At 50.0% G+C, this 21,728-nt stretch overlaps 2 protein-coding genes across 11 annotated transcripts in view; one reads left to right on the forward strand and one right to left on the reverse strand.

The window, feature by feature from the left end:
- Positions 1–11,791, forward strand: LOC144367671 (uncharacterized). The gene is made up of 3 exons (XM_078024902.1): positions 1–3,019; positions 3,150–3,235; positions 6,604–11,791. The coding sequence occupies exons 1-3, from the start codon at positions 2,548–2,550 to the stop codon at positions 6,634–6,636; spliced, it is 591 nt and encodes a 196-aa protein (XP_077881028.1). The 5' UTR covers positions 1–2,547; the 3' UTR covers positions 6,637–11,791.
- The window catches only part of Anks3 (ankyrin repeat and sterile alpha motif domain containing 3), a 26,378-nt gene continuing 9,601 nt past the window's right edge, over positions 4,952–21,728 (reverse strand). For 6 of the 10 annotated variants that reach the window (XM_078024874.1, XM_078024876.1, XM_021727615.3 and 3 more), the window contains 12 exons: positions 19,708–19,843; positions 14,393–14,551; positions 12,842–12,979; positions 12,380–12,486; positions 11,889–12,065; positions 9,838–9,962; positions 7,418–7,559; positions 6,855–7,027; positions 6,420–6,505; positions 5,811–5,894; positions 5,463–5,554; positions 4,952–5,321 (listed from right to left, as the gene is read on the reverse strand). In XM_078024874.1, the coding sequence (XP_077881000.1) occupies positions 5,475–5,554; positions 5,811–5,894; positions 6,420–6,505; positions 6,855–7,027; positions 7,418–7,559; positions 9,838–9,962; positions 11,889–12,065; positions 12,380–12,486; positions 12,842–12,979; positions 14,393–14,551; positions 19,708–19,843 (1,407 nt within the window). In that variant the 3' untranslated portion in view covers positions 4,952–5,321; positions 5,463–5,474. Of the gene's footprint in view, positions 5,322–5,462; positions 5,555–5,808; positions 5,895–6,419; positions 6,506–6,854; positions 7,048–7,417; positions 7,560–9,837; positions 9,963–11,888; positions 12,066–12,379; positions 12,487–12,841; positions 12,980–14,392; positions 14,552–19,707; positions 19,844–21,728 lie in introns of those variants that run through there. The other 4 variants (XM_021727617.2, XM_078024875.1, XR_013427208.1 and 1 more) reach the window with 4 other exon arrangements.

Consider the following 21,728-nt stretch of genomic DNA (forward strand, 5'->3'; position numbering starts at 1 on the left):
TGCTAGCCCTGGCTGGAGCAAGAGCAGACTTGACGGGGAAGGAGTCCTGGCCCCAGGTGTGTGGGCTGTTGCTCCAGTGCCCATCCCCATCCCTGATTCATGCCACACATGTTCACTGGACACTCCTTGTGCCAGAGGAGGGCAGTACTGACGTGACCCAGGCCCTGGGGCAGTTGCATTTGCCAGATAGGCTTTCTGGGTTTGGTTACTGTTAAGTCAGTGGTGATAGGATGGAGTCACATGGGGAACTGAATTTAACCTGGTGGTCAGGGAGGGCTTCTCTGAGGACACATTTAAACTGAGCCCTTAAGGATGAAGAGATGGCCTGAAATAGTGCTTCAGGCAACAGCACAGCAGGTGCAAAGGCCTGGCAGACAGAGCCTGGTGCAGCTGCTGGGAGAGTCAGGAGATGGGGACAGACACCAAAGACCCTGTGAAATAATTGGACTTTTTTTTTTTTTTGGTAATAATTTTTTTTTTCTGGTGCTGCAGTACTGATCTACACCCCCAGCCCTTTTTAAAAATTTTGTGAAACAGGGTTTTGCTGAGTTGCCCAACTTGGCCTCAAAGTTGTGATCCTCCTGCCTCAGCCTCCACAGTGCACCACTGTGCCCAGCTGGTTGGAGTTTTTTTGTTTTTGTTTTTGTTTAATAAGGAACAGTCAGAAAGGGTCTTCATGGTTATTTTGTGTGTGTGTGTGTGTGTGTGTGTGTGTGTGTGTGTTGTGTTTGGTATGGGGACTGAATCCAGGGGTGCTGTAACACTGACCTATACCCCAGCCCCTTTTTAAAAATTTTGAGTGTCTTGCTACATTGCCAAGGCTGGCTTGGAACTCGCGATCCTCCTGCCTCTGCCTTTTGAGTCGCTGGGATCACAGGTGTGCACCACTGCACCCGGCTGGGAGTAGTCTTGAGTTTTGAGAATGATGAGCTTTTTAAGCAAGGGAGCAATACCCTGCAGCTGTTAGGTGGACTTAATGAATTGAAGCAATAGGTTTGGCTGCCCAGAGAATATGGATTTGGAACTGGAGGCCTTCCTGAGCCCATGCTCCCCTGCCCAGGAGTGGCCTTCCAGTAGGGGGCGTCTGGTGTTCAGGGAACTGGCCACATACAGCCCACAGCTCCTTAGCTAATACGGTGGAGGCTGCTTCCGGTGTTCCAGGGGATGCCTGTCCCCGTGGCCCTGCAGCTACACCTGGGTCTTACACAGTCCCTGTGAGTAGACGGAGGTCAGGGGAGTTCTGTGTGGGCCAAACTGGACCCCCTCCTCACTTCCCCACAGACCCAGCTCCTTATTAATGTCCAGTGTTGGGGAGAGGTGGGGGTAGGGGAGCCTTCTCCCTGTACCCCTGAGCCCACAGACCTGGGCTCAGGTGTGGTGGCTACCTGCAGGGGGGGCCTCTGGACAGATGAGTCACCCTTCACTTGCTCTTAAGACATAATCACACACTTGGAGTCTGGCTTCCCTTAAACCTTGTGTGATCCCTGACCCAAGTGATGCCCACAGCAGGGAAGAGTCTCTTTCTGGGTCCTTATTTCCTCCAATTTCCTGATGCCACCATAAAACTAACGTGATGGTTTTCCATCAGATCCTGCCAACTGTGCCCCCACCCCTTTGCTCAATGCCACCTTTCCAGTGCCACCAGGCAATGGCCCCAGCCCGGGGTACTCATCCTGAGAGTGCGGGTGGGGGTTCTTTTTCCACAAACCCACGCCCACTGTGGGGCGTGGCACTTGGGCCCTGCCGTTGATTGAGTTCGGCGCAGCAGATGGGTGCTGGATGCTTGCTTCCGAGGCCCCAGGACTTCGTTCTGACAATGCAGGGTAAATACTAACGGCTCCACCTCTGCAGGATACTGGGTCGGAGATTCGATTGTTCCCGACTTCGGGCCTCTCCTGGCAAGTCCCGGCCTGCAGGATATATGGGGCGCTAGGCTGGGAAGCACGCCCCACTCCCTGAATTTAAGCCATTTGCAGCCCCAGAGGCTGAACCCAGGGCTGCATAGGCACCGTGTCGGGCCCTGCTGTCCTTGCGCTCCGGAGAGGCGGGGTGCCGTCTCGGGAGGGGTCGGGTCAACCTCGAGGCGAGGTGACGGGATCTCCGCGCGTCCCTGGGGGCTGCCTCGGTTCGCCGCGAGGCGCCCGGGAGTCGTAGTTTGCGAGGGTCGTGGCCCGGCCGCCCCTACTTTGCACACTTATTAATGTCCAGTGTTGGGGAGAGGTGGGGTCCACGTCCGAGCGCTGCATGCGCTCGCTGGAGGCACAGCAGCGATTGGTGGCAGGGAGGCCCACGTCCGCGGCTGCCTTTCGATTGGTGGGTCCCGTCGGGGGCGGGCCTGCGCGTGCGCCTAGACGTCAACATCCGAGTGTGCACACTGGTCCGGAGCAGGGGATCTGCCTGGAGGAGGCTGGCGCCGCGCTGCATCTGCTCGTGCCACGCCGCGCTGTACGCTGCCAACGCCAGGCAGTTCTTGGTCCGCATCCCCATGTGCTTCTTGGTGCTGGTAGGAGGCGGCGGGCGTAGGCTGTGGCGCCGCGCTCCTTGGAGATGCGCTTGGACCGGCCCCTGGACTTCCCCGGGTTTCGCGGACTGGCGCTTCTGGTCGCTGTAGGGCCCACCCTGGGCCTGGGCCGCGGGCGCTTCACCGAATCTGAGCTCGCACCTGACCGAGGGCCCGAAGTGCACCTCCCGGCCTGGAGGTGGGGCTGCGCCCTGCCCGCCTCGGGGTTGGCCGTGGTTCGCAGGGTGGGGAAAGGGGTTCCGAGTCACAGGATGGGTCTCCCTTTCAGGGCTGCGTTCCATCGCCTTGCTGCCTGCTGTTGGCAATCTGGGGAGTGGGATGGGGAAAACTGGATGAAGAAGCAGTGTCTGCTTGGGGAGGTGGAAAATGGAGAAGAGGACTTTTATGCGGGGCCTTATTGTCCACAACTTAGACTCTCAAGGTCACTCCAGGTGCAGGAAATAATCACTGAGAGGCAGAGAAATAACTCTTTGGGTCCTGTGTCGGCTTCTCTGACCGGTAAGTGGAAAGAGAGAGAGGAGCACCTGCTGAATCCTTTTATTAGGAAGAAGCCACTCAAATGAGGCAAGAGGTAGGATTACAAAGGAACAGGTGAGTGTAGCTCAACCCTTCTGGCTTGTTATCCCAGCGGAAAAGCCCCAATCCCAGGTCATGGCACTACTGCGCCAGACAACAGTGATCCTTCAGATCCGCGTGGTGCATCAGGACTTCAAGGTACGTACATTTGGAGACTCCCCACACTTGGTCAACTTATGAAGTCTGAGGGCTCCTGGGACTGTGGTCTGGAAGGGCTCAGAGGCTGAGGAGCATGGGATGTGGGTACGGAGGGCCCTTCCTGCTGGGAATGAGGCAGAAGGTGTGGGGTGCACAGGATTGGTGGCAAAGCCTGCTTGAGGGGAGAGGGCTGCACTGCTCCAAGGCAGCTGGCCATTCCTGCCTCATCAAACAGACACAGCTCGCTGCATGTTTTTGGCAAAACCGGCTGCTGTTCCTAGTCTAGGGGCTAACAGGTTCGTCCTGTTAGGGCTCCATGGCTGCCTGCCCATGCAGGTCCTGGGCCTTGTGCAGGTCTCAGAAAGACCAAGTTGGAGGTTTCCCCAACTTTGTTTTTTGGTGGTGCTGGGGACTGAATCCAGGGCCTTGGGCATGCGAGGTAAGCACTCTACCAACTGAGCTGTATCACCAGCCTGGGACCAGCAGGCAGCTACCCTTTCAGGTTGGTCAGTTAAAAGGGGGCCTAAGCTGGCTCTTCAGCTCAGGATGTTGTGCCCTGTCCCAAGGCTCAGACCCTCCTGTGGGAGTTGCGTCACAGGCCACAGAGGCCCTGACTAGCACCTGATTTTCAGGATCGCCCAGAAGACGTGTTCTGGCAGAGGCAGCCCTTATCTAGGGGGCCTCACTCCTGCATCCTTTCCCAGAGCCAGCCCCACAGCTTGGAGAAGAGCTATCTATCATTTTGGAGTGGTTGTTGGATTTACTGTGTTAGGTTCTCCTTCACATTATATTGGCTGAGTTCCTGAGGACAGTGAGGCCTTGGGGCCCTGCCTTGTGTGGAGTCGAGGGAGGATGGAAAACACAGTCACTCCTTGCGGCTGGGTGCTTGCTTCTGGATAGATATCTGGGTTGGGACTGGCCTCTCTCCTGTCGGGCTCAGAGGAAGTGTGGAGGCTGTGTCCAAGAGGCTTCTAATTCCCCAGGCACAGGGGCATCCTGGTCCCCCTGTCTACCATCCTCTGACCTCTGCATGCCACCAGTCTGGCTAGTGGGTTGTGCCAAGACCTTAGTGTCAGACCCTTTCTGACCCTGGTGGCTCCAGCTGCACTCAAGCTCCTTTGACCTCTGCTTTGAAAGGCGACCTTTCTCCATTCTCAGCACAATGCATGCAGCTCCAGGGAGTGACCTGCAGCATAGGCTTAATGTGCTGAAGGAGAACAGCCACCATGGGACAGGAAGGCCACCACTGGCAGTCTCTAGGGCCCCACACCTAGAAAGATTCCAGTGCTACAGCTGGGAAACCCCCACAGCCCACGTCCAGCCTGGTAAGGAAGGCTGCAGCCAGCTTCCACCTTCGAGGGCACTAAGGCTGGCCAGGTGGGGGGTAAAGCACTTTGCTATGTAGCGTCAACTGAGCCACATCCCCAGCCCTTTAGGACAGGGTCCTAAGATGTTCAGGCTGGCGGTGAATCCCTGCTGAGTCGCTGAGATTACAGGTGTGCACCACTGTGCCTGGTTTACACTTTAGTTTTCGTAGCAGTCTGCTGTAAGCTGGATTCCACGGAACCACTTAAGCTCTTGCTACAAGGGATGGGAACAGGCAGGGACATTCGCCCAGAGCCCCAGTTCACTGGGGCTAGGATTCTGGTAGGGACTGTCCCTCACTGATCTACTGGTGTGTAGGCCAGTACTGCACACATGACCAGAACTGAGCCCTTATCAGCCAATGTAAATTTTATTCTCCAACAAATGGCACATTTTTTAGGCATCCTGATCCTCACCTTGAGGTCAGACCTTGGTGAGGTGCCTACTTGTGTGGGATACTGTCTCTCCAGGGCCTGCCTGGTCTGGACATGGCAGCCCATGAGCTCAGGGCCTTACCACCAGATTCTGGGTGAGAAGCCCTCATCCTTTCCTCAGTGCTGACTTTGCTGCCTGGCAGGGGCCACAGCCCCAGTTCCGCCTCTGTCTGCAGATTGCTCCCTGGGGCCTGATCCTCAGCCCCACCTTGGGCCTGGCCTGCCCACTGCCCTCTGATCTTCCTGGCACACAACTTCAGGGTGGATCGATCACCCAACGTCAGATTCTGAAAAACAAAAAGGCCCTGGTGAGAGAAGAGGAAGATTGAGGACCGCAACTCCCACTGCACCAAAGTTGCTAGAGCAGGTCCTGCTGCTGCAGGCTCGTGGCCAGGCACAGACACAGCCCTGGGCAGGCAGATTCTCACCATCCTTCCTGGTTAGGGCTCCCGCCACTTCTCCTTTCCGTTGAGCACCTGCAGCTTCTCCAGGCTCTGGGTCACTGAGCACAGTGCTTGTCCTAAGGAGGTGACAGGAGAGTCTGTGCTCTGCAGCAGGGAGGAAGGGAACTGGGGAACTGAGAATGGATTAATCTTGGGCCTCTCTTGCCTGGGCTCAGGGCCTGCCCCAGAGCGGGATTGGCCCCAGCCACAAGGCCAACTTTAGGGTGGAAACACTCAAACCTGCTATCCCTGAGAAGGGCTCCCCCTGCCTCCCTCCCACCAAAATCTGGTGCCCAGGTGGGGCAAGGCCTTGCTGCCCTTCGGAAGACTCACCCATCTCATGGACACAGTCTTCCAGGGCTCCCGACAGCTCAGGGAGGCTCATGGCCTGCAGGGATGCATGCCAGCCTTTGGAGTCTGCAGTACAGAGGGCTGTGCTGTTCTGGGGTGTTTCCCCGGGGCCCTACCTTTGTCCTAAGCTCTAATGACCAGGAGACCCTCCTTAACTAACTACTGGTACACAGCAATCCCCAGAGGCTGAGGCAGGGGTGGCCTGTGCCTGTCCTGACCCCTCTAGTTGGGGGTCTATGAGGCTTTCTAGAAAGACCCATGACCTCTAACTTGCTGACCAAAGTTCTAATTACTGGTTGGGAGGTGGCCCCAGCTTACCACCCAGGTGGAGTGCAAAAGTCACTAGAGGTTTTCAACAGCACAGTTGGCCACAAAGGGGTCTTCTCAACACTGTAGTGACTGCACCTCCCACCACCAGGGATGGCATCGACCCTCACTGGTGAGAAAGCAAGCTCGGTTCTCTGGGGAACCTTTCCCGGGACCTGGGTGGGCAAGGTGCTGACGTGAAAGCCACCAAAAGACTGGATGAAGCTCAGTTTGGGGGATTCCTTTCCTACCCCTCTGCCCCTCCAGAGGCTACTGTCTCCTTACCTGCCAATGGGTGGCCTGGGCCCAGGGTGGTCGCACTGTAGGGCTGGGCCTGCCTCACTCGGGCTGACAGTTCAGCTTGACAGGCTCTGCCAGATGCAAACCAAGTGCTAGTGAGGCAGAAACCTCCCCAAAAGCCTTTCTGCCCATGCCCCCAAGGGTAAGGAGAGCTGTTCTGTCCCCACAGCTGCTGGCAAGCACCCCAGGAAAGCCCCACTGAGAAGCAGGAGAGAAACAGTCCTTATTGCTGCCTGGGTCTACCCTGCTGGAGACAGGGCCAAGGCAGAACGGGTGGGGCACTGGGAACCCAGGCCTGAAACCCAAACCTTGCTTGAAGAATTGGTGGGGGGTGATGGCAGTGTGTCCCCACAAAAGCAAGTTCCTCTGCAGTTTGGCAGACTAATGCATCTGCCCCAGGACAGCGCTGAGCCCACTCACCGTAGCTGCTCCAGGACAAGGGTGGCACCCTGGGCCAGCGCCCAGGTCTCCTGAAGCTGGGTGTGGACGTTCTTGCGGGCGCCATCCTGCTCCAAGAGGCAGCTCTCCACCACAGCCCGCAACTCCTGCTCCTGGGACACCTGGCCTCGCATAGCCTCCACCTCCTCACAGCGCTGCAGGGAGAGAGGCTGCGCTGGAGGGAGCAAAGCAAGAGGGAGCAGAGTCCCTGGGGCTGGGGCTGGGCTTCCCTCAGGAGCCTGGAGTCTGCCCCACCAGACACTGTCCCCATCCTTGAGCTGCTGGTGTTGCTCCCCTGGTCCCCCGTCCTCCACAGCTGTTGTTCTCTGGTCCTCACCCTCAGTGGCTCTTCTCGTGTCCACCTGACCTCCTTGCCTTCCTCATGTCCCTCCAAGCCTCCCGCCTGTGTGGCAACATCCACCTGTGTGTCTGGCTGTTTCCCTGGCTGACTCTGGGTCTTGCCCCGTCCCCTGCCCATGCCGAGGTACAACTCCAGGTACTGCTAAGCCACACTGGCACACACCCCTTCCCTCTCCCCCACTTGCCTTGTGTAGCTGGATGGCAAGCTCCTGCATCTCGGCCTCTAGTCGGTCAGCATAGGCCAGCTCCAGGGCATCACTTGGGGGACGGGCACTGCTGTGCCAGCGGGCAATGGCAGAGGTCATCTTCCTTTTAGGCCCAAACAACCTGCAGGGGTCAATCAGAGAAGGATACCTGTCAGCATGTGCTACGTGCACAGGGACTCCATGAGCCATCCCGCCACCAAGGCTGTGCCCTGGGGAACCCTTGGATCTAAAGGATCACCTGGGATCCTGGGGCAAGGACAGAAACAGCTGCTAAAAGCCTCTGCTGCTGGCCCCAGGGCTATGGACAACAGTGTCTGCCTGCTCTTGAGTCCACAGAGGATTCCATGTCACCAGGAATCTGTCTCCCCACCACCCAGACACCTGCACTGGCAGAATGTGAGTCTGCATTCTAGAGTCTACAGAAGACCTTGGTGGCAGGTGCAGTCAGTCTAAGTTCGTCTCCTAGCACCGTGGAATTACCCAGGCCCAGTCTCAGCCCTGCAGCTTACAACAACCAGGGTGGGCAGTGAAGATCTTGTCCTCCAAAGATCAGAGACACGGAGGCCGTGACCATGCTGCAAGCCCTGACCTGAACGCTGGCTGCAGTGGCTCCCGAGGGGTTTTAAAGGGTGGTGCCTTTTCTTCGTCTTTCTGTTGGCCAGTTATGACCAGGCCATTCAAAAGCAACTGCAGAAAATCACCACACGCCCAGACAAAGGCACAGGCTCTGAAAAAGCCTGAGAAGCCCACAGCAAAAAATAAAAAACAGCCAACCCTGAGGAAGGTAGAGACTCTGATTTCCAAAGTGACTGCGTTATGAAACAAATGTCCTGTTTCCAACACCAAAAACTATACGACAGAGTCAATAAAAAACAAGATACCATCCCAGAATAAAACCTGACATATCTCTACTAGACAAAGACTTTAAAACAACTATCTTAGAAGTGCTCAGAGAACTAAAAGATGTGGAGGTCAAAACAAAGTAGAACTATTAACAGAGAAACTGAAAAAGAAACCAAAGCAACTTGAGTCGAAAAGTACAACAACAAAAAAAATCACTGGAGAGATTCAAAGGCAGATTTGAGCAATGGAAATTATCTAGTCTGAGAAACAAAAAAGACTTAAGAAGCTGTGGGGCACCACCAGGGTGCCCACTCCACACTGTGGGAATCCCAGGAGACGGACGGGAAGGCTCCAGGAGAGCACTGAAGAACTAATGGCCGAGATAGTCCAAACTTGATCAAAGACGTAACACTCGCGAAACTCCACACAACGCCCTCAGCACACCCACCCGACTTCCAGAAGAAGGACCCTGGAGGCAGCACAAGTAAAGCAGCTCACCATCCGTGAGAGCACACAGGGAAGGCCAGCAGGGCTCTCACCACAGGCCCGGGGGCCATGAGGCAGTGCCCAGGAGAAAGGAGGCAGCAAGAACCCTCTAACTGGAAGTGAGGGAGGGCGAGGCTGGGGCTCAGTGGTAGAGCGCTCGCCCAGCACGCATGAGGCACTGGATTCGATCCTCAGCACCCCATAAAAATAAAATAAAGATATTATATCCACCTAAAACTAAAAAATAAATATTTTTTAAAAAGTGAGGGAAAAATTAAGACATTCCAAGATAGTAAAAGTGGAGGGACCTTCCTGCAAGGAATACTCGGGGAGTCGTGCAGAAAACCAAGGATGCGAGGCAGTGTCTGGACGTCTCCTGAGGACATAGGAGCTGGAGCCGGGGCCTGATGGCAGGCAGGGTAAGGAGGGAGAGCCCTCACTCACAAGGAAAGAGCATTAACGACATTAACTTCAATTGGATGCAAAGAGGATGTTTCAAGACAAAAGACCTATACTTATTTTGTTTTTATGTTAAAACATTTCATATTCAAGCTCTTGAAAAATAAGCCCACGCTGTGAATTACTACCTCTGGTGGAAATGTGACGATTACCTGTACAATTCGGTTTTTTTTTAATATTTTTTAGTTGTAGTTGGACACAATACCTTTATTTATTTATTTTTATGTGGTGCTGAGGATCAAACCCAGAGCCTTGCACATGCTAGGCAAGCACTCTACCACTGAACCCCAGCCCCAGCCCAACCTGTACAATTCTTAATGTTCTGATCATGAGAAAAGTAATAGAAGTCATAAAACCCTGAATACAAAAAAAAAATGAAAAAAACCCACAAAACTGGCAGATAACGTCCAAGGGCCTCGAATGCAGTGGTGTCAGAGGGCCATTGAGGGGCCCTCTGTTTGAGCAAGAGGGACAGAGGACGCTGGATAGAGCAAGTCTAGCTGATGGCAGTTCTCTGCCTGCTGGGCTGAGTGCCAGGAAACAAGATGTAATCTGGCCCTAGAATGTTTGGTTGAAACGGGGTCAGGCCGGAGGTGGCCCTTGGGACTTACGTGATACCGATTTCCTTCAGGTCACTCTCAGTGAGGGTCAGGAAGATGCGGAGGTCCACGTCCTGCTCCTCAAACACCTGCAGGTACTTCAGGCAGCCAATCTGCTCCAGCAGTGTTGCAAGATCCTAGAGGGCCCAAGAGACATGCAGGAGCGGGAAGCTGGGGCAGGAGCGGCGGCTGCGAGCAGAACCAGGCTCCTCCTCTCCTAACACCCCCTTCCTCAAGGTGCAACCTGGTCTGAGCCCACTGGATTCCCAAGCTCAGCTCCGGGACAATTTGCTTGTAGGTAGAGGCTCCATGCCACCCCTCTGCCTGCAGTACATCAGGCAGAACAGGGAGTCTGGATGTACAACCGGGGCTGAGGAGGCCAAGAAGGGGCACATTCCAAGACTTCTTGCTCACTGCTGTTACCCTTCTCTCGTATTCCCTTGGACATTTGACTGCTGCGTGTGGCAACTGTTCAATTCCATAAAGGTATCAATGGAGCCTTTAATTTAAGAATCCCTGGTGATGAGTCCTGGCTCTGGTTCCTTTTGGGAGTCTCCTCTTCGAGGATTTCATGCCTGCTTGTCTACATGCACATCTCCTACTGGCAAAGCACCAAGCCCTGGTGTGCAGACCCATGCTCTTGGTGGGACCTGGGAAGGGCAGGCTGCTCTTTACATGCTTCCTCTGTCCTCCTTCCTGCTGCATAAGGTTGCATGTTGGTGGCTGGTGGCACATCACAGCTTCTGCTCACATCTCTTCATTCTGTGTGTCTCAGACCAGACACCCTCAGATGGCCCAAGTCAATTTGCTAATTCTTCTGCCTGCTCTAATCTGCTCTTGGACTCAGCTAGTGAAATTTTTATTTCAGTAGCACTTTTCAACTTTGGAATTTCTATTGTGCAAGTTTTTTGTTGCTTTGAATGAAGGACCAAATTTTCCAAGGTGGCTGCTTCACAATTCCACAGGACCATAAACTCTCCAATCAGCTTCCACAGGCCTGAGATGGAGCCTGCAATGCTTACATATTTGTACCGTTCGTGCTGCCACAGGGCAGGAGAGCACCAGAACTACACTGGTAACCCCCAGCTTGCTCCACAGGGTGGCCTGCCACAAGGAAGGGGCTGCTGCACTTTTCATCATGTGCCATCATGCTGTCCCCACTTCATAAGCATCTCATCACTGACTTCTGGAGGCAGCTCTGAAATCTGTTCCCCAAGGCTGGGGAGGCCAAGTTGACGTGGACAGTAAGGGAACAGAGTGCAATCCCGTCCATGAAGAGGTGAAAACCGCTCCATCTAGGCCACTGACTGTTAGGGAGTTCATCTAGAAAACCCACCAGCACTCTGTCCTCAACAGTGCCTGGCCTGTTACAAGTACGTAAGAAGCGCCTCTCTTAATTACTGTAATAATTCTAATGTATGCAAGCTAAACAAACAAAAACACCCTAATGAAAACATGGGGGGAGGTGTATTTGGTTTCATTCACTTTGTCCTGTCTGTTGTGGAGATGGTTACTTCATTCTTTAATTACTGTTTATTTTATCCTTGGCATCTGAATACCTTTAATTTATTTAATATCCATTGTTTAGAGTTCTGCCATTTCTTGAGTACCTGTTAGTATTAGTATTTATGTGTACCAGGAGTGTGGTTAGTATGTTTTATTTGCAGTAAACTGATCTCCAAAGATTTCCTTTTGAAGAGACTTTACCCCTTTCTTAATTTTCACATTCCTGTTTTACTAAATATTAAGTGTTCTTGGACAATTTTGGTGCTCATGTGTTTTGGGGACAAAAGTGAAATGACTTTGTCATTACACTTTTTAACTCACAGATCAAATGTGCCTTATTTTTTTTTTCATTTAGATTTCAAACAGTTAATAGGCTTGCCATTTTAATACACATCATTGGAGATCTGCTTATTTGTAAATAGTCTATTGCTCATTTGGAAAAATAAACCAGTGAACAATATTTTTCTGTTGTAAAAAAAAAAAAAAGAAGCGCCTCTCAAATCACAAAAGCACCATCTTTCCAAGAGTAAAATCACCAGATTCACAAGTGGTCTTACCTGGGGTCCTGTGTAGGATGACCTCTCAGCTTGGGGCACACATCTTGGGGAATAGGCTGTTCCACAAGTCCCGGAGCTGGGAGGCCACTGGCTATCACTGGTGCTGGAACGATTCTTAGTCTTCACATAACTCTTGGTTTGTCTGCGAACGGAGCTTTTACGGACATGATCTGAATCCTGTGGCAAGAGGTGTGTGTTGGGAGCAATGTGACTGCGGGCTGCAGCCCTGCCCTGCTCCCAGCTCCGGGCTTAGCTATGCTGTTGCCCTTGTAGGACTGTGAGACCTGAAGCACTGATCAAACACCCCCCACCAGCCACAGAGGCCTCCTTGGTAACGACAGGGCGGGCCCCCAACGGTGCCTTTGGTGTGTTCTGAGCACAGTGTAGACTGCACTAGATACTTATTATCAGGCTGGCCCATTCCCAGTGAACTGTGAGGCAGCCCCAAGACACGAAGGAAGGGGAGTGAGATGGGAGAGGGGAGACATCACCTCATTGCTCTCCAGGGAGGCTTCACTGCTGAGCCCCTGGGCTCTCACCAGGCCCTCACTGCTGCTGCTTCGCACGGCCCCAAGGCTGGCACAGAAAACAGGCTCCTCTGGGAACAGAAGACAGGATGCCTGAGAGGCCTCACCGGGGAGGGCAGAGGGGGCGCCCCAGAGCCTGTGCCTGGGCCTGGTTAGCCAGCTCTCTGCAACTCCTTCCAAGCTGAGTGCTGCTTCAGCTTCCTGCTGTATGTCCTGGAGGCCCCCAATAAGGGTGGGCAGGGTACTCGTCCTTTCTGTGCACTGATAAATCCCAAGCACCTAGAACAGCACCAAACTAAACACGTCTCTCCCCACAGAATGGCTGTGAGGGCCTTCTAGCCCCAACCTGGTTTTCCTCCCAAGAACCAGGGCCTTCTATAATCTCTCCTGCTCAGGGGAGCCCAGCAGGACGGGCGGGAGGCATACCCCGGCTGCTGCTGCTGCTGCTCTCCACGTCCCGCTCATTGATGGGGGAGGTGACATCCCGGTAGCAAAGGCCCTCACCTTCCAGGAGGTTCTCGTCACTGCTGGTGAAGGTCATGTAGCCTCGTGGAGGCAGCTGCTCTGTGTACACAATGGGGCAACAAACCCACAAAATATGAGAGTAAAGACAGGCCCTTGTTCTAGGGGCACCAGCCTCGGGGGTTCTCAGGTGAGGGGACCAGGACGCAGGCAGCAGGCGGGGAACCTTGTGGCCCCTGGCCATGGCTGTCGTCTGTAGTTGGCAGGTGAGGAAAGAGGCTGAGAGGGTTTTAGAGACCAGCCTGTCTCAGTAAGAGCCTGGCAGCGCAGAGCCAGTGGCCAGGGCCTCTACAGTCCCCTCACTGCTGCTTTTTAAAAAATTTTTATTTTTATATCTTTTAGTTGTTGATGGACCTTTATTTCATGCACTTATATGCGGTGCTGAAAAATCAAACCCAGGGCCTCACGCGTGCTGGGCAAGTGCACTACCACTGAGCCACAACCCCAGTCCTCACTGCTGCTTCTTCAAGGGGAAAAGTGAGAACAGCCAGCCAGATTTACAGGCACCTAAGCCAGAGAAGCCACCCACGAGGGCTCCTGCTAGCTGGGAACACCTACTTCCCCCTCATCCCCACCCCCGTACACCAGGTATGTATCCCCTGTGGCTTTTTTAAACATGGGCATTTAGAAGTCATCAGTTCCCCTGAATCGATCAAGTCCAGCTAAAAGGATACCTGGTTAAAAAAGAAAAAGGCCCTGAGCTAAAAACTAACAGCAGCAATGCAAAACATGACCCTTGAATACACTGGCCCACGGAAAACAAGTACAGCCAGGCCCGCCTGTGCTCACCTGTAGGCCGGAGCACCAGAAGGTCACTTGAGCCCAGGGGCTCAGGGCCAGCCTGGACAGCATAGCAAGAGCCCATCTCAAAAACCACCACCACAAAAAAAACAGCTCAGGGCTGGGGTTGTGGCTCAGCACTCACCTAGCATGTTGTGGTACAGCACTCACCTAGCATGTGCGAGGCCCTGGGCTCAACCCTCAGCACCACATACAAATAAATAATATAAAGGTATTGTGTCCAACTACAGCTAAAAAATAAATATTTAAAAAGAAAAAAAAAAATCAATACCTCAAGAGGAGCAGAGGTAGAGCCTTCGCGGCCTGGAGGCAAATTTGTCTCTGCCCAGGGCATGTGGGCAGAGCCAGGGCAGGCCCTTTACATGTCCCTCCACTGTGGACCCACCCACTCACTGAAGGAAATCAGGGCTTAGCTTCATTTCCACAGCAGAAAAAAAACTGCTAGTTTTACCCAATGAGAAGGAGATAAACCCACACCCAAGAGCTAACCAGTAACTCACACCCTCATCACTGGGATCAGTTCTGAATCTCCCTGAGCATCAAAGGCTGTCCCACAGCAGCCTGAGGCCAGGGTCTGAGTGTTGTCCCCTCTCTGTCAAGAGAGAATCCTGAGATGCAACACCAAAGGGCCCTCTGGAAGTATAGACTGCTCACCACCGTGGGGCTGCGGGGTCTCGCCTCCAAGTCCAATTGCTGTGATCCTGGCCAAGGCGCGAGGCCCTTCGTGGATGCTGAGGCCCTTCTTGCGACAGGGCCTCTGTCTCTGAGCAACAGGGTAAGACTCATCCGAAGAGCTCAGATCTTCATATTTTTCTGTGGGCCAAACATAAAGTTAAGATGATCTGTTCCATGATGGACTGATTTACTAGTCTTTACAGTAAAATGGAAAAAACAATCATAACTAGTATTCCTAAATAAAGAAGGGAAGTGTATTTACCAGAACTCGACTAGTGACAAATGCCAGGACTGGCCAGTCCCTGCTAAGGCCACAAGGAGCTGTTAAGTTACCCGTGACAGGGGACTTGAGTTCTTACTTCTCTCTTTGGGTTTACAAAATTTTTTATAACAAGTCTGTATTGTTTGTAATTAGAAATTTTGAGGGAGGACCTCAATGGTGAAGGGTTTACCTAGCATTTAAGAAGTCCTGGGTTCAGTCCCAGTATTTCAAAAAGGAACAAAATTTCATTCTAAGTTGAAGGGATAAGTAAATATATTTCTTCATAAAAACATACTAATATCAGACACAACTTTTTTATTTTTTTTGGTACCAGGGTTTGAACTCAGGGATACTCAACCACTGAGCCACATCCCCAGCCCTATGTTGTATTTTATTTAGGGACAGGGTCTCACTGAGTTGCTTAGCGACTGGCTTTTGCTGAGGCTAGCTTTGAACTCGTGATCCTCCTGTCTCAGCCTCCTGAGCTGCTGGGACTACAAGTGTACACCACCATGCCTGGTTTAATCATGTACTTTTAACACAAAATTTGGGGATTTAGTTGTATAGGGCTCCCCTTGATCATTGATACTATTTCTTTTTCTTTTAGTACCAGAGATTGAACTTGAGGTGCTTAATCACTAAGCCACATCCCAAACCCATTTTTTTAATACCTTTTTTAAAAACTTATTTTTACGTGGTGCTGAGGATTGAACCCAGGGCCTCACATGCGCTAGGCAAGCACTCTACTGCTGAGCCACAACCCCAGCCCCCAAAACCTGTTTGTTATTTTATTTTTTGGTAGTAGAGATTGAATCTAGGGGTGCTTAATCACTGAGATACATCCTTTTTCATATTTTATTTAGAAACAGGATCTCACTAAGTTGCTAAGTGACTCACTAATCTGCTGAGGCTGGCTTTGAACTCACAGTCCTCCTTCCTCAGCCCCTCAAGCTGCTGGGATTATAGATATACACCACTGCGCCTGGCCGTTTTTTATGTTTTATTTAGAGATAGGGTCTTGCTAAGTTGCTTAGGGCCTCAATAAATTTCTGAGGCTGGCCTTGAAGTTGTGGTCCTCCTGCCTCTGCCTCCTGAGCCACTAGGATTACAGGTGTGCACTACCACTTCCAGTTTGATTCTTCTTTTGAGAGACAACTGAGGCATGTAAATGAGGAACTGGCAAGATTATTTGAGCTAGTATTTACTATAAATATGGATATTATAGTATACTATAAATACTCTATGTAGTATTTACTATAAATGATCCCGAGCAGGAAAGGTGGCTGGCTGTGTGCCTGGCTCTGGGAGGAGGCAGACCAGCCCCTTCAGATGTGAACTGCTGGCGTAAGTGAGTCACAGAACGAGAGACCAGGGAGGCTACTCTTTCCTATACATGCAAAGACCTACACTGCGAGGAGAATATGGTTCCATCTGAGCAGATAAAGGAAGTTATGTGAAAACAGAAACAAGGAGGAGGTGAGTGAGGTAAAGTGGCTGTAGGAAATGGAACATCCCACACATTCTCAGAATGGTTCAAAATAAATGAATGGGCAAGTGGGGAGCAGGCCAATGGAAAAAAGAAGCCAGGGTGGAATCATGCCATCAGATTAAAATTAGGCCAAGTCGGGCCTGCTGGTGCACGCCTGTACTCCCAGCTACTCAGGAGGCTGAGACAGGAGGATCGCAAGTTAAAGACTAGCCTGGGCAACTTAGTTAGACCCTGTCTCAAAATAAAAAATAAAGAAGGGCTAAAGATGTGGCTCGGTGGCTAAGTGTCCCTGGATTCAATACCCAGTTCCAAAAAATATTTAAAAAATAAAAAAATTTTTTAAATAAAAAGGTTGTAGAAATAGGGCTGGGGTTGTAACGGCTCAGTGGTAGAGCACTCACCTAGTGTGCATGAAGCACTGAGTTTGATCCTCAGCACCACAAAAAATAAAATAAAGGTATTGTGTCCACCTATAAAAAAAAAAAAAAAAAAAAGGTGGAGTTGGGGTTGTGGCTCAGTGGTAGAGTGCTTACCTAGCATGCATGAGGCACTGGGTTCGATCCCTCAGCACCACATAAATGTAAAATAAAGATATTGTGTCCACCTAAAACTTAAGAATAAATATTTTTTTTAAAAAAAGTTGTGGAAATAGCTCAATGATAGAACACCCCTGGGATCAATCCTCAGTACCAAAAAAAAAAAAGGATTTTTTTCACCAAGTGGGAACTACAGATAAAATTCACAGATGCAGACAAAGGTCCTTGGCAGCCAGGCACAGTGATACACACCTATAATCCCAGTGGCTCAGGAATCTGAAGCAGCAGGATCACAAGTTCCAGGCCAGCCTCAGCAATACAAGTGAGACCCTGTCTCAAATTTTAAAATTTTAAAAAGGGCTGGGAATGTAGCTCAGTGATGGAGACCCCTGGGTTTAATCCCCAGCATCCCAAAACAAAAACCAAGAAAAGAATAAGTCCTTATCAAAATGCAAAGGATATTCCTATTTTTAAAAACAAAACAAAACAAAACCCTGAAACATACAGGAATGGATGGAGACTTCCCTAACATGGCCAGCCTCTTAATGTGGCATTGTACCAAGACCAGGACCAAGGTGAAGACATGCACTAGTGCTCTGTCATGCTTGAACACTACAGATGAGAAGTGTCACAAGATCAGGCATGAGAATCAGAGCAGAGGATTATCTTGATTTGTAGTTTGTACTGTAGTAAACCTAGAAAGTTCCAGAGAATCAATAATAAACTAATTTGAACAATGGAAGAATTCAGTAAGGGCAGAGTACAAAATTAGCGCAGAGACATCAACTGCCTTCATACACACTGAGAATAAGCAGTTAAGAATATAATGAGGAGCTGGGGCTCAGTGGCAGAGCGCTCACCTAGCAAGTGCGAGGCCGTGGGCTCACTCCTCAGCACCACGTAAAAATAAATAAATAAAACAAGGGTATTGTCCAACTACAACTAAAAGATATAAATATTTAAAAAAAAAAAAAAAGAATACAATGGTAGCAAAAACTCCATTTAGGACAGCAACAAAGATAGTCAAACACTTTAGAATAAACACAGGCAAAATGCATATGAAAAAAAATTTAAAACCTTCTTGAAAGCCCCCAAAGTAGAAGAGAACCAAACACATTCTTTTTCTTCTGGATGGGATGATGTAACCACATAAAGATATAGTAAATTTACAAATTTATCACCATCTGAATAAAAATAGTACTTTTCAAGGAGTTGGATAAGTTGATTCTCAAATCCACATGGGGGAAAACACACCAAACACACCCAAAACTTGGAGAAACATGAAAAGGTTGAGCTGTGAGGGGAAATAGCCCTAATCTAGAGTGAAACTAGCTACAAAAGGCTTTTGGTCAAACAGTGTGTGGCTCGTGGGCACAAATACAGAGACCAGTGGAACAGAACACAGGTAAAATGGAAATTCAGTAGATAACAAAGATCGAATCTCCAGCCACTAGATCAAAGCTGGCTTTTTACATAAATGATACTGGTGCAACTTGGAAGAAGAAAATTGTTGGACATGGTGGTGCACAACTATAATCCCAGCTACCTGGGAGGCTGAGGCAAAAGGATCAAAAGTTTAAGGACATTTTGGACTACTTAGCAAGATCCTATCTCAATACAAAAATTTTACAAAAAAGCTGGAGAAGTAGCTCAGTGATAGAGCTTCCTCGGGTCCAAACCCCAGTGAAAAGGAAAAAAATAAAAAGATAAAACTGGATCCATGCCTCATGACATGTGAAGAAAAAGTATAAATGGACAGGGATCTAAATGTAAAAACTGAAACCATAGGGTTGGGGCTGTATTCCAGTGGACAAGCACCTTCACAGCACTTCTGAGAGGCCCTGGGTTTGACACCCAGCACCAAACACACAAGGACTAGCATTAAACCTGGAAAGTCTCGGTATTTTCCTCTTGGTATTAGGGATCAAACCCATTGGCACTCTGCCACTGCACTACATTCCCAGCCCTTTTTATTTTTTGAGAAAGGGTCTACGCTGCTTAGGGCCCTGCTAATTGCTGAGGCTAACCTTGAGTTCACCATCCTCCTGCCTCAGCTTCCAGAGTTACTGGGATTACAAATACCCCAGGGTGCCTCGCTCACGGGTGAATTTTTGTACAACTAGGGCCTAGGGAGATTGTGTTTTTACAATACCGAGGTTTGGACTCCAGGAAGCTTTACACTGAGCTACAACCCTAGTCCTTTGTGTTTTTGGTTTTGAGACAGGGTATTGCTAAGTTGCCTGGGCTGGCCTTGAACATATGATCCCTGTCTCAGATTCCTGAGTAGCTGAGATTACAGATGTGCACAACCATGCCATACTGGGAAAAATTTTCTGATTCAAAATCCACAGGCAATAAAGATCAATACATTTAGCAATGAACACTATCAGCAAAATAAAAAAATAAAAAACAGGACTGGGGATATAGCTCCATGATAGAGCTAGTACATGAAAGGCCCTGAGTTTGATCCCTAGCACCACAAAAATATAAATCAAAAATTAAAAAAAAAAAACAGGGGCTGGGGATGTAGCTCAAGTGGTAGCGCACTTGCCTGGCATGCCTGCAACCGGGTTCGATCCTCAGCACCATATACAAAAAAATGTTGTGTCCACTGAAAACTAAAAAATAAATATTAAAATAAAAATCTCTCTCTTAAAAAAAAACTTAAAAAACAGGGCTTGGGGATATACCTCAGTTGTGCTTGCCTTGCATGCACAAAGCCCTGGGTTCAATCCTCAGTACCACAAGAAAAAAAACAAAACAGAAAAGCAGCCTCTGTGAGGCTCCCCTCCTACCCCACTTCCCAGGGGCTCCACACTCCCTGTGCTATGCACAATATCAGGCCAGCAGGGACCACTCTCCACATTAATTGACTGTCTTTCTCTCCTTATAGCAAGAGCTGGGGAAAGAGGGCCTCCCAATAGGGAGGCCAGCTGTCTTCTTCTGAATGCCTCCACAGCCAGAAAGAGACCCAGAATGCATAAAGCAGAGCAGCAAATATAGATACCTGGGCTCCGGTAGAGGTTCTTAGGCAGAGCAGGCGAGTGACTGTCTATCAAGGCCACAATCTTCATGTGTCCATATTGCTTGGCCAGCATCCGGGCCGTGGCTCCACTATGATCTCTCATGTCCACTCTGACTCCCTGTGAAGGTCAATGAAAGGAGAGTTAGGAAGCTCCCCTTCAGAGTCCCCGCGCTCCCTGGGCCGCCCAGGAGGGATGAGAAGACAAGGTTTGTAGGCTCCTGATCACTCCTAGGGTGGGAAAGACACCTTGGACAGGGAGAAGGAGGTACATTTGACCAACTTAGCAAGTTTTGCTGGCTCTCTCCTTTTTTTTTTTCTTTTTTGTAAATATTTTTTAAGTTATACCTGGACACAATATCTTTGCTCTATTTTTTTTTAAATTTTTAGTTGTAGTTGGACACAATACCTTTATTTCACTTATTTATTTTTATGTGGTGCTGAGGATTGAATCCAGGGTCTTGTGCTTGCAAGGCAAGCGCTCTACCACTGAGCCCTACCCCAGCCCCTCTTTATTCTATTTTTACAGAACCCTCACATGTGGAAGGCAAAGGGCTCCACTGAGCCATAACCCCAGCCCCTCACTCCCCTAATGACAAGAGAGAGGCTTTGTGGTCATGTCCCAGGAGTAGTCACCAAGCCATCTCACAGCTGCAGCAACTCTCCCTGCCAGGTTCACAGTCATGCTTGGCAAATGCAGAATGGAGGGGCTGCTGCAATTCAGTGGCAAAGCAGAAGGGAGTGGCCAGCAGCCGCCACACAGGACCCCTCCTCCACTCTGCACCCAGCTAAGTCTGGCTTGCTCCACTTCTCACATGGAAACGCTGGCTCACCACAGAAGCAGCCTTTTAGACAGTTCTCTGAACGAGAGCACCACCCTCTGAAACTGAACTTGGCACTTTTATGCAAAGCTCTAAAATGTACTTAAAGTCTTTCAGTGCAAAGATTTCACGTGTATGACTATCCTGAGGACCCTAAGTACAGAGTTTGATGCACAAAGTGCTCAGCACAAGAGATATGCAATGGGAACCTAGAGACGAGAATGCTCGTCACGACCCTAAGGGGAGACACACACACACAGCTGGTCTGGCCAAGGTCTGCAAGAACCAGGCCAGTAAACTACACCCGCATCACAACCACAGCCTCACACAATGCCAGGGCAAGAAAGCAACACCAGGAGGAAACATGCCGAAAATGTTAACTTTTTTGTTTTTTTACCTTTTTTTTTATGTGGTGCTGAGGTTTGAACCCAGGGCATTGCATGTGCTAGGTGAGTGCTCTAGTGCAGAACCACAATCCCAGCCCAATGTTAACATCTTTAAAGCAGGAAGATGATGGGATTTTTCCAATCTTCCTAATTTCCTGTATTTTCTAAATGAACTACATAAGCTTATTTACTTATGAAACAGGGAAAGTCCAGGCTGGGGTTGTGGCCCAGTGGTAGCGTGCTTGCCAAGCATGAGCAAGGCCCTGGGTTTGATCCTCAGCACCACATAAAAATAAAATAAATAAAGATATTGTGTCCAACTAAAAAATAAGTAAAAACAAGAAAAGAAACTGAGAAAGTCCGGTAAATTTTCAACTTTAAAAGCTTGTTAAGGGCTGGGGTTGTGGCTCAGTGGTAGAGTGCTTGCCTAGCATGTATGAGGCACTAGGTTCGATTCTCAGCACCACATATAAGTAAATAAAGATCCATCAACAACTAAAAAATAAATAAACAAACAAATAAATACATAAAAGCTTGTCAAGATGTGGTGGCACACACTTATAATCCTAGCTACTTAAGAGACTGGGGCAGGAGGATCTCCAGTTTGAGGCAAGCCTGGGCAACATAGTGCGACCCTATCTCAAAAAAAAAACACCCAGATAGGGCTGGGACTGGGGCTCAGTGGTAGAGTGCTTACCTCACACATGTGAGACCCTGGATTTGATCCTCAGCACCACATAAAAATAAATAAACAAAATAAAGACATTGTGCCCATGTATAACTAAAAAAATATTTAAAA

This window comes from Ictidomys tridecemlineatus, chromosome 10 (genome assembly GCF_052094955.1).
Source record: "Ictidomys tridecemlineatus isolate mIctTri1 chromosome 10, mIctTri1.hap1, whole genome shotgun sequence".
Taxonomy (NCBI): domain Eukaryota; kingdom Metazoa; phylum Chordata; class Mammalia; order Rodentia; family Sciuridae; genus Ictidomys; species Ictidomys tridecemlineatus.

Excerpts from the sequence above, each read along its gene's own strand:
- LOC144367671 (XM_078024902.1), top strand. The coding sequence starts at position 2,548 with ATGCGCTTGGACCGGCCCCTGGACTTCCCCGGGTTTCGCGGACTGGCG. Across the intron at positions 3,020-3,149 it reads TGTGTCGGCTTCTCTGACCG|CGGAAAAGCCCCAATCCCAG; the intron begins GTAAGTGGAAAG and ends TTGTTATCCCAG. Across the intron at positions 3,236-6,603 it reads TGGTGCATCAGGACTTCAAG|CTGCTGGCAAGCACCCCAGG; the intron begins GTACGTACATTT and ends CTGTCCCCACAG.